General features: G+C 39.4%; 1 protein-coding gene across 3 annotated transcripts in view; it reads left to right on the top strand.

Moving 5' to 3' along the window:
* CDH2 (cadherin 2) overlaps positions 1-16,131 on the top strand; it is a 208,212-nt gene that overhangs the window by 177,940 nt on the left and 14,141 nt on the right. For all 3 annotated transcript variants that reach the window (XM_070627537.1, XM_070627539.1, XM_070627538.1), the window contains one exon: positions 878-1,017. In XM_070627537.1, coding sequence (XP_070483638.1) covers positions 878-1,017 — 140 coding nt within the window. The remainder of the gene's footprint in view (positions 1-877; positions 1,018-16,131) is intronic.

The raw sequence follows: 16,131 nt of genomic DNA, 5'->3' as shown, positions 1-16,131 counted from the left end.
ACCCCCAGATTTTAGAGAGAATGCATTCCTAGATGTGCACTTAGGGATATGTTTCAATTTCAGCTAAAATGTGGCATATATGTCAACCTTATCGAGAAAGACTTAGATATGATGGATTATGGCGTGAAGAAATGACTGTAGCATTTTGAAGGAAAATGAATTGGTGCTGATTTTAACATCAAACCTCTGGAAAATTTGTGGTTCTAGACCTGGCCCAAAAGTGTAAGGCATGAAAGCCTAATGTTATTTCCGTGCTCGAACTAATCCCCTTGCCTTCGTACCTGAAACATGCAGTTTATTATGAACAGGAATGCAGAATAGTGCAATAGGAAAACACCAGCCTTTGGGGGCCAAAAACACTCAACAGTTGATCCAATTCCAATTTACTACCAAAGTCATCTTGGCCAACACCTATCCCCCCTTGAGAAGTCCCCCTTGAGAAGTAGCGTTCTCTGATTTGGGGAGCATAATGGTGACCAAGCTGAATAAAAGAGCAATTAAATAACAAGTAACAAGTTAATTTGCTGTGTGTTGTTTTAGCATTTACGGGAGTATCCTATCCTCTAGCAAGCCAAAGTGAAAGATAAAAATAGTTACTGTCCCCATTTGTCGATGAAGAAACTGAGGACAGTGTTCACCCAGTGAGTTCACAGGGTACCAGGGACTGGAAGCCAGTTCTCTCACTCTAAACCCAGTACTCAGACTCCTGTTTTTTCTTCTCTCTCTTAATGTGAGGCCAGAAACAGATAACAGAGTGGCATATGCACTACAAGTTTTTGACCCATATAAGTATGTTATTAGTGTTGAAGACTGTGATTGTATAAGTCAAATTTTAAAAATTACAATATAGTGATTTTTTCACTCTTTTCCTACCTAGTCCTCGTTCTAATGTTTGTGGTATGGATGAAACGCCGGGATAAAGAACGCCAGGCCAAGCAACTTTTAATTGATCCAGAAGATGATGTAAGAGATAATATTTTAAAATATGATGAAGAAGGTGGAGGAGAGGAAGACCAGGTGAGCAATATTTTAAATCTTTAAGTGAAATTTTATGATCATATCATCTAAATGGTAGGAAAATGTTAATGCAAGCAGTAAGAAAATGGTGTCAAATTTCCTTTCTGCTATCACATTATCAAACGCTTGGTGAATTCTTTCCAATGTTTGCTGCGCATTTCTTCAATTTTTTTTAAAGTGCCAAATGTCATTGTATTTATTTTGTAAGAAAATCATTAAATTGCTTCAAGAAGCCCAGGATTTAAACCTAATTCCAATTATATTTGTACTAATAGAAATGTTTTTCTTTACAGTTTTTCATTATTGGATATCCGAAATATAAGTAAAAGTCTTTCTGCATTGAGATTTAGATATTTATATGTATGGCAGAAAAAGCACTAGACTATTCATTCCACAAGCATTTCCCAAGCACATTCAATATTCCAAGCACTATTTTAATCATCGAGGATACAGACGTGGGCAGAGCCAACGAATGTCTACCCTCAATGGTCTTACATTCTTGAGAAATATTTGAAGTTGGAGACAATATCTAGTTCATCTTTGTATCCCTAGTGTCTGTTCTGGTGCCTGGCTCATAGTAGTTGCTCGATAAATGTTGAAGCTCCATCTGGCTGTAAAATAACATGAGCTTCTGTGTCACTGTGTATGTAAGGAACTGCGTATCTGTTCAAAGATAAGAATGACCAATAGTTGGGAAACAAAGATCTTTATCTACTTGGAAGCAACAATTTAGGTAATATCATAGTTAACATTTATAAGATCTGTACTGCATACCAGGCATTCTGCAAAGGATATTAAGTGCTGTTATCTCTTAAATCTTTGAAACTTGTGGTATACTTGAATGTCTTCACTTTTGTCATAGAAGACAGACACTAGGGATGGTTGGAGTCTACACACTCATACGACTAGCAAGTGATAGATGCAGGATTTAAATCCAGGGCTGTCTGATGTCACAGCCTAAACTAACACTCTGATACAATTCCTCTTGAAATTATCTGGACCATATTAATGAAATTCTTGAGAAATCGCTAGGACAGGTATTTCTTAGATACATTTGATAGTTATGTCATTTCTACTAAGTAATGGAAATGTCACAATAGTAGTCAGAAAAAGAACTCACAGTTAGTGGGTCTTAGACCATTTTCAGTAAATTCCAGTGTACTCTGTCTTAAGTATAGATGTAGACATTATTGATAGGACTGTTAACTTGAATAAACACGAATTTTTGTGAACATACTTTCTCCTTCCCTTCTTTACTCCTTTGAGGAAATAATATATCACTTTTTGTTTTACAAAGCACACTCACTTCCACTGTTGTGTTTAATCTTTGTGGCAGCCTGTTATGGTTTTTCATTTTCTATTTGCAGCAAATTGCATGGTTCAGTCTCAGAGTTTGTCCTGGCAGAGCCAGAACTCAAGCCCAGCTTCCAGCTTCCATGCTTGGGTAACAATATTCCTCAACTCTCTCATTTAGAAGAGAACCGTGTTTAAAATCTGTTGAAAACTTGACTTGTGTGTAAAGCTGTTTTGAATACTGACTAATTAAAGTGGCTCTATAAATACACCCCAGGGTTTCTTGCTTATAAATATCTTTGGATATTAAAATTCATGTTTAGCTTAATCCTTCATTAATCTGTCCTTTCACTTGCCTGAGCTATGTTCAAGATCAGCAAACGTACATTGATCACATTCTCTCATAAATCTTTTCGGTATTTTATTTTTCATGACATTCTGCATAATTTTCTAGACATAAACCTAAACCCAACTCAAAGAAGCTGCAGTGAAAATAGTAATAACTGGAAGACCACTGGTCATAAGTGGATGCTTCACAGAATGGGAGGCCTAGAGTCAAGAACCACGATGATTCTCAGAATCTGAGAGTCTGGTCCAGGGCACTCGATGTCTCCTGATTGGGCTCTTTCTCCTCCCCTCCCACCAATCCCTTTAAGAAATTGTTTAATGAGGTTTTATTGTTGTAGTTATTTTAAGAAAGTCTTACTTCCTGTATTGACTTCATCCACTTAGATGCATTCTTGAAATCAGATGGTCAAATTTATCTAAGATTTATTGAAATTATCATAATAAATCTTCAACCTCTTCTTTTCTTGATCTCTAAAGTTTTCTTTGCCCCTAGATAAACTCGTGCACATAAATGTGTTGCTTCCTACCCACTTCCCTGAAAGTCCAAAGATTTTTCTGGAACTTTCTCTGTATTGTCCTCTGTGGCTAATTTCTTTATTTAGTACGAGTCTTCCTGTGGCATCTTTTTGTAGCCCCTTGGTTCTTTGATGGCATTTTAGTCTCGGTCAAGAGCTTTCACCCATCTCTGATCCTCTGTTATGATTTCTATTTGCGGTTCTCATATAAAAAATTGTGACAAAATTACATAATGGGTGTTTTTTTCTAATTTTTACCTCACAATAGCGGAATAAAATATGCAGTATAGGAATGCTACATCAAGAGTTCTGTCTCCTCTACCTCTGAAGTGAAATCCATTCACCCATCTCCCTCACCAAGGCCGCTACCTCAATTAGTTCAGAATCATCACTGTCCTGCAAGAGCGTCCTAGTGAGTGTCCTGTCTCTGGTTTCATACCCCCATCCGTTCTTCAGAAATTGCCAAATCTAGGCTTCCTTAGCATGGCAGATCCTTGGCCCTTTGGTGTACCGCCTCGTGCACTAGGTAAAGGCCTGTGCAGAAGAGTTGGTGGTGGGTGCAGACTCCCTCAGGATGGGAATCCATCAAGCTGTTCACTCCTGGCCACTAAAGTTTCCCTCAGAATCGTGATGTTTTGTCCTTTTACCATTTAATGACAGATTCCTTTCTTCTTCCGCCCACTCCTCTTCTGGGTCTTCTTTCTCCTAGAAAGGGCTTGTCATTGTCTGTATTTTCGTTCAGTTAGACCTCACTATGTTCTCAGCCGTCTTATGGTTTCAAAATTCTGTGATTTGGTAACTTTTTTGTTCTTGGCAGTAGAGTGTGAATAATCATCTCATGATTTTCTATATCCCAGCCAGCAGCAGAAGGCTTCCTCCGGGTCTAAGAATGTAACCACCGGACATGTCAACAAAGAACATTTCCAGAACCCCAGAAGCTTCCCTTGTACCCCTTGCCAGCCAGTGTCAAAAGTAATCAGTAATTTTTGTTTCTATCACCACAAATTAGCATTATCTGGTTTGGGATTTTCTTATTCAAATGGATGTCATACAGTAGGTGTTTTTCCTGTCTGGCTTCCTTTACTCAACATTATATCCGTGAGATTCATCCATGCTATATTTAGGAGTAGTTCATTTTTGTCACTGCTGAGTAGTATTCCATTGTAAGAATTAACCATATCTTATCTATCCTTCTACTACACTTGGATATTTGAGTTGATCCAGTTGAGTTATTATGAATAAAACTGCTATGAACATTGTTGTGCATTTTCTTGGTACATGTGCAGGGGTTGAATTTCTAGGCTCTAAAACGTGCCTATGTACAGCTTTAGTACAATCCTGCCAGTTTTCCAAAGTGATCGTCCCCGTTTCTACCTCCCCTTGCCACAGCAATGTATGAAAGTTCCAATTCTCCTTCATCCTCACTGGCGATGTGATTTTCTTCAGTCTTTTAAAATTTTAGCCACTCTGGTGATGTACATCTTATTATGATTTAATTGAGAGGCTCCTACTGACTGACTGACCATTTTGCTGTCTTCCTTGTGAAGTTTCTGTTCAGCTTATTTGTCGGCTTTCCTATTGAGTCATCGGCTCTTTTTTTATTGATTTGTTGGAGGTCCTTATATATTATGGATATCAGTTCTGTCAGATAAATGTTTGTAAATATTCTCTCCCGTTCTATAGCTTGCTTTTTTATTCTCTTAATGATCTCTTAGGATCCACAGAAGATTTTAATTTTAGTGGAATCCAATTTATCAATTTTTTCCACTGTGGTTAGAGCATTTATATCCTATTTAAGAAAACTTTGTCTACCCTGAGGTAAAGAATCCTCCTTGCCAAAAAAATCTTCATGTTGTCTTCTTGAAGCTTTATGGTTTTACCTATCACATTAAATCTGTGATCCATCTATGGTTTTACCTATCATATCATATCTATTTAATACCTGTCATATTAAATCCAGAGTAATGGATTATTCATCTGTATAAGATATGGATCAGAGTTTTTTGTTTGTTTGTTTTATATATATCCAGCACTGTTTACTAAAAAGATAACCCTTCTTCACTGCATTGTAGTGGTTCGTTTGTCATAAAGCAGGTGGTTATGTACGTGTGGGGCTGTGGTTGGCTTCCTCACTCTATATGTTGTCCTACTTGCTCATTTGTCTATTCTTGGGCCAATACCACACTGCTTTCATTGCTATCACTTTTTAATATGTCTTCATATTTGTTTGAATAAATTCTCCAACTGAACTCATCAAGAGTTTTTTTTCAACATTTTTGGTGGATTTTATCATTTACTTTATTTTTCCTTAAGAAAGATACACCATTTATTTAGTACTCTTACTTTCTAAGTGAATTTATTCCAAACACCTCTCCATTTTCTAAATAAGATTTTATTGCTTTAAATCTTAACATCATGGTCAGTTCCTGAGAAGTTCAGTTTTGTGAAATACACTGTATTCTATTTTCCATAATTCACATGTGGCTCCCTGTTAGAAATTCTATTTCTTTCTAGTGTGCATTAAGCATTTTTGGCAACAGAATGTGGTTCATACTTTTTTATTAGTTTTTTTGAAGGTATTCTCTCTTTACAAGAGTGGGCCTTGGAAATGGAATTGATGCCATCTTAAGTTCTAGACAAATTTTAGTCGATTTTTATTTCATTTGGCTGGTATTTTATGGAGCATGTGGATGGAGATTGTGCCATAGGAAGCAGACACAGCTTGCCATAATCAGGCAGTGGTCTGCTTGGTGTCTCAGTTGGACAGTCTTAAAGAATCACCAGCTTTAAAGGATGGGTAGGTCTCAGAGGTCAGTCTAGGTGGTTGGTGGCTGTGGTTACAGGCAAAGGCAGGTCTGCAGCCACTGGCTGTCCGAGCGTGGCCATACTGCCTAGCCTACAGCTGGCTCAGCCAAGATTCCTATTTTTCCTGCCAAGCAAAAGTATCCTTCTTTAGGAGCTAACTTAGAAAGAAAGCAAAGCAGAGCAGTCATTTACAAAGGTAGCCCTTATCTTCCCTGCTGTTGATGAGCATCTCTATTTGTTTAAGTTCTGTGCCAAAACACCGGGTGCTAGTTTCTTTAACAAAATACCGAAAAGGGGCCTAAGAAAAGAAGAACAAAACAAACACCTCTGTATCTTTTTTCTTGTCCTGTGGATGGTAGACTTTTACCAGTGCTTGTGGATATTCCACTCTGGTTTGGATGGATTGTCAGGAGACTAGATTGGACCCCTATTTGAAACTAGCATTAGATGTGTTCTGAACAGAAGCATTATTTCCTCACAGGACTGTTGGCAGTTGGACAGACACTTCTGTGTAATGTCCAGTCTCTTTTCAGAGGGCGAGCTTCCTTCTTTATCTGCTTCGCTGCCATAATCAGCAGGGCTTTTGGTAGTTATCAAGTCATGTTTAATTACCCTCATTAGTAAATGTCCTTCCGTGCCCTTTTGGCCAGTGAGGCTGGTTGCAGATACTGTATCCCTTTTAATGATCTTTGCTTCCAGTTCCTTCCGTATCAGTGTCACTAATAAAATCAAGGTGAGTGTACAATATAGCTGATAGCAGCTTATTTTTTCTGGAACCGTCCCCTTTTAGCCCCAGGATAGGAAACAGAAACTGTTAGCTTCCTGCTCTTTAAAGCTTAGACTTAATTACGATTGCTCTTATATTAAACAAACATTTAGGGAGTGTGTATTATGTTTACAACGCTCACTGTTGCTCTCCTTAACAACCTCTACCTAAATCACTTACATTATGCAGCTTCATCCTCCATAATAACAAAAGCTATAGTTTGGTGTACCCTACATGTTATGATGCCCTGTACTAAGTGCTTTATATCCATTATTTGATTTGACCCTCCCTAAGTACAGCAAAGTAGGTACATGCTGTTAGAAAGTAGTGAAGTGGGGATTAAATCCTGGCCCAACCGAGTCCAAAGAAGCTGGTGTGTTTACCATATCCTGTAGCATCCTTGGCAAAGAGCAGGCTCAACTAGGCAATTAAGGCAGTGCCTTTCAGAATGTCATTTGAATTTATCAGTGAAGGCTATCCCTTCCTGGAAGTAGGCCCTCAGACATACAGCAGCTTCCTCTGCTCTTAAAATTGGACTTGGAAGATTTTCCATTCCCAGGGCCTTGTGGGAACTCTGGGTCTATGAGAGGTGATGCTGCTGTTCTTGTGGGAGGCTTCACAAATCGCAATCAGTGGACCCTGGAGTTCTTTGGACCATGGCCAGTGGTTCAAGGGAGCAATGGCAGCAAGAAGTGGGCAGGACTTGTCTCCACAGGCAGAGTCAACTCATTTGAGATTAAAGCTGAGGCTGGTCAGAGCCAGACATGACAGAAAGTGTGAACGGCTACATAAAGACTCCACATCATTTCTCTCTTGATCAATCTCGGGTTCTTGGCCCTTATTATCCACTGTGTTCCAGACCTGTCTTCTGTTTATTCTATTACTCGCTGCTGCTGCAGTGACTAAATTTTCTTCTCTCAGTCTCTTTGGACAGACAAGGCCCAGCACCTCTTGGGCTCGGTAGATTTCACATTCCAGGACTGTGAGGACTCTCTCTGAATTCCCAAATTTGGTTTTATGTTTTAAAGACTTGCTCGGGGCTGGGCTCTTTTGCAGCAGAGATGGTTCTGAGTTCTCAAAGAAAGTCACTGATACCAACCCTGATGGTTGGGGGGCTTGTCTGAAAGCTGGATTGGCTGTCACTTTAAAGTCACAGTTCATACACTGGGGGTCTGTGTTTTATTTAGCTTGTAGAGCTTAAAAATTGAAAAACATCACGTAAATTTTGGATCTCCCAATCCTCTCAAAACATGGAAACATCTAGAAACATGACCTGCATTATGACCTGACAGGCATTGTTAGAAACTAAAAAGAAGCTTCCTCTTTAAGCAAGGCAAGCATGTTCCAGTAATTGCATTTTTTTTTTCATTTTTTTCGTACCAGGCCAGCTTTATTGATTTACATTATCAGCCTATCCTTTATAGATAACTATTTTTGCAGACTCTGATTCAATTATATAATAATTACTAGGCTTTAGATTAAGAAAAATAGATTTCTATGAGTAAGAGGTCCTATAGCGCTCTGAAACCAGGGAGTAATTTTCTATAGTACTGGTTTAAAGACAAGAGAAAGCCATAAATATACCTAACCAGATGGATTAGTTAAAATAGGCGAGCTGCTGTAATAAACCCTAAAATTTCAGTGAACTAAGCCTAATTGAAATGTCTTTCTTGCTTGCTTAGCAATAATTGGGTTTCTAGTCATGGGAGTTTGGGGAGGGGAGAGGAGATCTCCACTCCACACAGTCATTCAGGGACCCAGAGTGCCAGTGGCTCTTCCGTCTGCCACATATGGCTTCCAAGGTCACCCCAGCCCTGCATACATGCAATCTCTGAATGAAAAAAAGGCAGGGAGGATGATTTGTGGGAGATTTTTATGGACCACGCCTGGAAATGACACGCATCACTTCCGCTTTTGGAAGTGGGTTCTGAAACCAGCTGGAAGTCTCTACCTCACCCTGGTTGGGTACTTGAGTTTCGAGAATCTTCTGAGGTTCTGTGAGAACAGATTTTACCCACCCATGGTAGGTTGCTAGATCATGTGTATTGTTCTGACACATCCAGGTATGCCAGAAGGACGTGGGTCCCTGGACACAGAGAAGACACAGGAGGTGCAGCAACTCATGAGAATGGGACACTATATCACTGTATGGGTGTGAGAAGCAGTCTGTTAAGGCTCACCAAAAACCAGGCAGGGCAGCATTCCGTTACCCGGGGATGCTTCCAGTCCTCCCTGGGACGCGGAAGTCTTCTTGATCAGGCCCAGCCCTTGCACATGTAAGGAATCACATATAATTCCAATCACCCCTCTGCTTTGCATTTTTAACTGCTATAGGATTGAACTTCCTGTACGTCTGTAGTTAAGCCATGCTCTTTCATACTTTTGTGGCTTAGAACATGGCCTTTACCTGCTTAATTCCAGTTAGTCACCAAGATTCATCTCAAGACATCTTCTCTTGGGGTCCCAGGCTGAGTCAAGTGATTCTGTTCTGTGCTCTTACAACGTCTCATGTCTACCTCTATTTTGAGCTGTTGTCTTCAGCCCTGGTCTTGACCTTAAATCCTGTGAGGGCAGGGACTTGTCATATTCATTTTTTATTGCAATATCTAGGACAGTTGGCACCTGGCAGACACTCATAGAACATTTGCGCATTGGGCCATCTTCCCGAATCTCTTAGTTTGCAAGTCTATCCGTAGGGTTAATTGAACCACTACATCTCTGATAACTTTACTTTTATTTTTTGAAATCTCTGATTTCAGGAAATGATGATAGCATTCATTACATACTTGTTCTGTGTCAGGCACTGTGCTACATTCTTAGTTTTCATGTCTCTTATCATCTTCCCAACAACCCTAGGCAGTAGATACTGCTATTAGTCCAGTCTTCACAGCCAGGTCCATGTGACTTGAGAGGCCAAGCTCTTATGCACTGTGCTGGAGGTCATAAGGTAGATGTTTTATTTAGTCTTTCTGATCTATAGCAGGCAGGTATTGCTGGGTAGGACCAGCAAGTCTGGGCACTTAGCCATGGCTTATTAGATGTCCACTGGTAATCTGGCTTTAAAGCAGGCAAAGGGTAAGACCCAACTAATTGGTTAAACATAGCTTGCAAAATTGAGCACATTTTGACATTATGATAAAGTTAGAATCTGGAGAAGCAATCTGAGCAGCCAAGTTATTTAAAAAAAAAATCTGAGTATGCAATCTGGGCAACAGGAACTAAAATCTAAAATCCAGGCTGGATGCCTAGAGAGAGGGATGAGGCACAGGTACAAGAAAGCCACTTGAGACCAAACCAGTCACTTTCCTGAGTGAGGGATCTCTGCTTGAGCCAGAGGGTCTCTCTGGACCTCCTGCCAGTCTCAGGACCCGCCTCACTATGGGCAGCCATGCTTGACCCTCTGACTCAAGCCGAGAATGAAGCTGTATAATTTAACCATGGTATATTTGATTCTTTGAAATAATTGTTTTAGAAAATCATTCTGCTTTATAAGCAAACTAACAGATGACTGAATCTGGACATAACTGTGGAGACCACTTTCAACATTTTTATTGTTGGCTAAAGCACACTCTGTGAATTATGTTCCCAAGTGGTTCGTCCGTTAATACCCACCTGCAAACACTAGTGTATATTAGTTATTGAAAGAGTGACACTGATTTCACAAGAGGAGAGTTTCACCAGGGACTGAGTTAGCACATTGTCATCCCCATTTTGCACACTGTTCTCAAAATGCTTATGGCCAAGTGACACACGTTGGTGGGCTACAGACAGCATATATCCTGAACTGGTCTGTGCCCATTCCCTACTGAGTATTAAATATTTTTAATATGCACATGATTTGCACAGCATTCTTTATTTGCTATTCCTGTCACTCGTGTGGTTGACCACAACATTTTACATAATTTATTTTAATAGTCATTCTTCCTGAATAATCGTAAGTTTATTACATTTAGGTTAGAAGAATAGAAAGTTATCAATATCCCAGTAATAACAGTGATAAAGATTTGAATGCCAAATATATGTTAACACTATGCCAGAAAAAAAGAAGCTAAGATTCTAAGTGGTGTATGCCAAAGTTCTACCAGCTAGCCAATTCTACCAACTACCTGTTTTTATAAATAAACTTGTATTGGAATGCAGCCATGCACCATGCCCGTTGTTTACATATTGTCTGTGGCTACATTTACACTACAGCTGCAGCAGAGTTGAGCTCTTGTGACAGAGACTGTGTGGCCCAAAAAGCCTAAAATATTTACTCTCTGGTCCTCACCGAAAATGTTTTTTGATCCTTGCTATAAACTTACGCCATTAATGGAGTCCTCATCAGCGTTTTTTGTCCAAAAGTTGGAAATACTCTTAATGTTAGCACAGGAAGTTTACATAATCTGCCCAAGGTCACCCAGTTAGATGGTGTTGGAGCCTGGATTTGAATCAAGGCACTCTAGTTTCGGAATCCATCTTCTTAAATCACAATACTATGCTCCTTTGCTGTATTGAGTTTATGTATAAATGTCTCTTAGAACAAGGAATATATCTCTTTAGGAAATTCCAAAACAATGTGACGTAAACTAGTGAGGAATTTTGATGCCCATTCACCATATTCCCAACCAAATAGTGCCATTTCTTTATTCCTTATTTTTAGGTTTCCTCCAAGATAGAATAATAGGTCATGCTAAGACAGAAGGACCTTGATCTTGTCTGAGTGGTGACATTTTTACTTTTTGTAAGGACAAGTTGGAGGTTGGGATGAGAACGTGGAACTGAAGACGCGTTTAAATGGCTAACTTTTTTGTCTCCCAAGACAGTACTTGAAAGAGTTAAGAAATGTGCTCATCTTTATAGGGCAATGAGTGAGTTACCTGGAAAGAATGGGAAATTACAAACCTGAGGATAAAAAAATAAATTTCAGATTTTAGAAGAAACATCATCTTTCTGAAGCGCTCTTGCTCTGCTAGATCCCAAAGGCTCTGTGCAGCCGGGTCCTCACTTCTTCCAGGAGCCCCTCTCTCACAGCTACAAACACCTTCACTCTCCATAGTTTTTGTAGTAGTTTATATATTATATTAAGCTTTCATTGCTTTTAAATGTGTCCTTTTAAAAGACATTACACCAAAAGCTCTCTGAGGGCAGTGACTGAGTCTATGACCCAAGAGACTCTTCGGAAAGTATTTGTTGAATCATATCTAATTGAATTGTATTTGCTGCATTTTTCCAAAAGAAAATGCCATAATTTTACAATGGGCAGAGAGATGTGATGAAATTTCAACAGTACTAGTTTCTGAAGCCGAACCATAATTTTGCACCAAGGAATGAACCTTCAGCTCATTCATAATTTTGAAAACAGAATTTTAAAAGAATTTTAAAAGAAGCTTTGACAGGCAGCATTCGCAGTAAACCGTGGAAGCAGAAATAATGAATGTGCTTACTCTTCATGGGGACTCCGCTACCTCCCTTGTGGGAAGTGGCAAACTAGCTATCCAGTGTGATTAAAATTGGAATGGAGGTCCTTCATCTGTCCCCAAGTTATTTCATCTATATTAGGTTTATGATTCAAACCACAAAAGCTTTTAGCAAATCTTTTGTTTTGGGGACTTTAATAATCCATAAGATCTGCTTAGTTTTCCACATCATTTCGCCTGTGTAGATAGTTACAATCATAACTATATTTTGCTGGAAAGAGAATCAGGTCGTAATGTAATTTACATAAAGCTTGCAAGGGTATTTGACTTACTTGTCGGCAGCTGTGTGGTTATGTGTTGACACCTTATCACTATTTTATGCAATTATTTTAATGCCAGGAGCGATAGAGGGTGAGATAATAATGCTCTTCTCTTCCACCTTCGTTCCTTTTTTGTTTCTGTCTGAAGAGTTTCTTGCCTTTGCCATAGCTCTTTTCCACATTATCTTTCTTTTTTTCCTTCAGAATTTTGTGCATTTACTTTCATGTTAGTATTTTTACTTCTCTCAGTCACTCAGTCTTGAGACATAAAAAAATGTTTACTTTATCTATATGGGCATTTTAAAGTTGCTTGCCTCTGCTACCATAAAAGGAAAATTCTCCACTTACGCCAGCCCTTGCTCAGGAGATAGCAAAGCTGGCTGTTGTTTCATCACTGGCTCTCACCAGGGGAGGCTGATAAAGACCATGAACTTTGAATACCCTCCCCATTCCCTTGTGCCTGACCCTTGTTAGACCTAAGCAAAGACTCCTTCCTGACTAAAAATCCATGGGGCTTGTTTTCACCAACTGTGCACAGACCAGAGTACTACATCTCAGTGCCTCGTTAGCATAACCACCTTGAACTCCCCTTCTGGCACTTAAAACTCCTTATGTCTACCCCCTCAGCAAACTATTTGGTACATTTCTTCACTGGCCCTGACAACAAGATGCAGCTTTTTTGTTTTTTTATTTCGCTTGCTCTGGTTGGTCTCTGTTTTATCCTTCCACACTGCTTAACTGAGGCCATGACCTTGGGCAAATCATTAACCTCTGTGAGCTGTGGTAATCAATGGAATGGAACAACACCCACAACACCCACTTGGAAGGATTTTTGCTTGCAGTCTATAAGCTATCACATGAGAAACCACCAAGTGTAATTTCTGACACAAGATGGGCACTAGGTACGAGTCAGTTTCCTTCTTTCACACTCTCAGAGCTGAAAATGGCATCGGGCACCCAGTAGACACTCCTTAAATACTTGTGAAACAGTAAATGAATGCTTTCATTACTCTCTAAAACAGACTTAATTGCACAATTCTATAGCCTCTACCAGCAATGTAGCTTTCTGAAATATTTGCCTGGGATTCCAGAATTTCAATTTATACCAATGCAGCATTTTACTTTATTTAAGGTAGATTTGTAGTATCATTTTCTGAACCAATTATAAATCATTGCAAGTCAGTGAAATTTAACAAGAAAAACCAAAACCAGAGGTTTAGCTGCTAACTTCTTACTAACTCTCCCAGAACTGTATCACCCTTAAGAAACTTTAAATGATAGACAGGAAAAAAGTACTTTCAGTTACTTGCAATGTTAATATTCTAAAAACCCTAATTCTGTGCCTACTTCTTATGGTTATTGCCAAAATAACACACACTTCAAACTTTAGTTGAAACAGGATTTTCCTTGGCCTTCATTTGAAAATTAGATTTCTTTGGGAGGTTAACGTGGTAAAGGTTGACAGTCAAAGGAGGATTTTCAGATCCACTTTTTCTCTAAAGGGTTTTAGGAACCAAATAAAGACTTCTTCTTGGATTGTTTCTTTATAATCTTTAGAAGTAAGGCCATGAACCCAATGACCTTGAGAATGTTTTTGGTCTCTGTAATTCTCTTTATAATTCTCATGCTACATGTTGTAATTTGTGTGTTTAAGTAAAGCATTATGGGATTGTAAAGATGTATAATTTAGGAGGTTTGCATAGAGTGACCCTTTATCAAAAGGCTTAAAATTGGGTCCTCAGGTCGGGACTTCTGCCATGGAACACAGATGGATGTGGGCAGAAAAGCCCATCCCTGTGCACTCAGGGCGCTCAGATTGTTACAGCCCATATTTGCAATAAACAAGGAGAAAGCATCACAGAGAAACTTCAAGCTTTGTGTTTGAACCCAGTTTCTAGCTTCCTATAGATCAGTTGTCTTCTGCCTCTTTTTTAGATAGCAGCATAACTGAGGAACATGACATGTTTCCATCATTATTGGGGGACTCACCATGGCAATGAGTCTCAACAATGGGACCAAGTGTCTTTCCCTCCCTCCCCATTGTGAATTACTCCATGGAGTGTAATATGACCCAAAACACATTCCTTGAATTGGTTGCTCTTTTGAACCTCTGGCATGACTATCATCACTGAAACTTCAACACATTTTTTTAATGAGCGCTTTCTTTGGGCCTGAAATATTGATGGTGGAAAGGACTAAACCAGGACCACAGATGTTTTAAGACTATTCTTGTTCACTGATTCTTCAGATAGTAGGAAAAGGTGGTCAAAAGACAGATAGAAAGCTATGAGTTAATATTGCTGTTATATGTATATACTAACAGGGAAGCAGACCAGGTGGAGATGCTGTCCTTTTCCAAAGGGGACAGCTGCTATCAGCTGTAACAAATTTTTACATCAGAATTTAAGCTCTGTTTTGTCAGACTTCCTTTTTTCAGGTGAAATATCGCTGTGTCTAAATGTTGGCAACTTATGAGAAAATGTTTTAAATCTCGCTGGCCAATCAAAATGCATTTACGTTTGTCACCTGTGGATATCGTGGGAGTGAGAAATCAGGGTGGACGGGTTCCTTCCTGGGAAGGAAGAGCATGAGCAGAGCCCCTGTGCCTCTTTTGTCTCAAGTTATGTTGAAGACATTCCTCTGTATTCTCAGACAGAATTATCATATCGTATACTGAGGACTGTTGAGGGGTATGTCACCAGGTAAAAGACAGTCCCTAAACCTAAGATTCAATTACTTAATTTCATGTAATTCAGACTTCCAATAAAGCGTTGTACACCCTCAGCATAAAAATATTTATTAACTGTCATAGGCATACTTACGATCTGTTTTCCTCTTTCTACAAAAAGCTTCGTTCATCGTCAAAAGGCACTCTTGGGCTTTTCCCCACTCTATTAAGCTTGGTAGTCATGCAATTACACATGGCCTGAGAAAACATGCTTTTAGTGTGTAAGCATCCAAAAGTCTCTAGATAAATCCCTCTTTTTATTTTGTATAACACTAAAATTTCAAAGGCTTTCACTTCTGTTATATCATTGTACGCCTTTGCTGTAAGATATTCTCTAAATAACTCATGAACACTATAAAATTTAAACTGGAGCACATTTGTGCAAGATCAAGATGTTTTCCCTCAAGTTTTGTATGTATGCTCTGAAATCATCTATCCTGACAAGAGGAAACAGCATTCTCAGGCCTTTGCTCATGCTGTTGATTCTTCCAGAACCATCCTTTCTCCCTGGCCCGTGTATTGTTCAAGGTTCAAACCGAATGCCAGCTTTCTCTCTCTGAGTGTTATACTTTGCAGTAGACCAAGTTTACTTCCCACGCTGGCTTGTCCTACTCTTAGTGTACCTGCCTCACCTCCCATATCACCTGTACACTCCTCAGAGCAGGAGCTGTCCCTCAGTGCCCTCACCGGTTAGGTGAGCTGAATCTCTTGGTAGGGTGTTGTTTAGGGCAGTGTCGTCAGGATGAGGGTGTCCCAACGAGCAAAGAGTTAACTTTTAGATCAACACTTTGAAGTCAGACACACCTGATTTTGATTCCCAGCCTCACATCACATACCCGCTGTGTGATCTGGGGCAAGTTACTCAACCAACCTCTCTGAGTATGTTTCTTCTTCTAAAAAAGATGATGCTAAAACATTCTTCATGGGTTTGTTAGAAAGC

This window comes from Equus przewalskii, chromosome 7 (assembly GCF_037783145.1).
Source record: "Equus przewalskii isolate Varuska chromosome 7, EquPr2, whole genome shotgun sequence".
NCBI lineage: Eukaryota > Metazoa > Chordata > Mammalia > Perissodactyla > Equidae > Equus > Equus przewalskii.
Note: the sequence above shows the minus strand (reverse complement) of the source record. Positions and strands in the feature narration are given on the sequence as shown.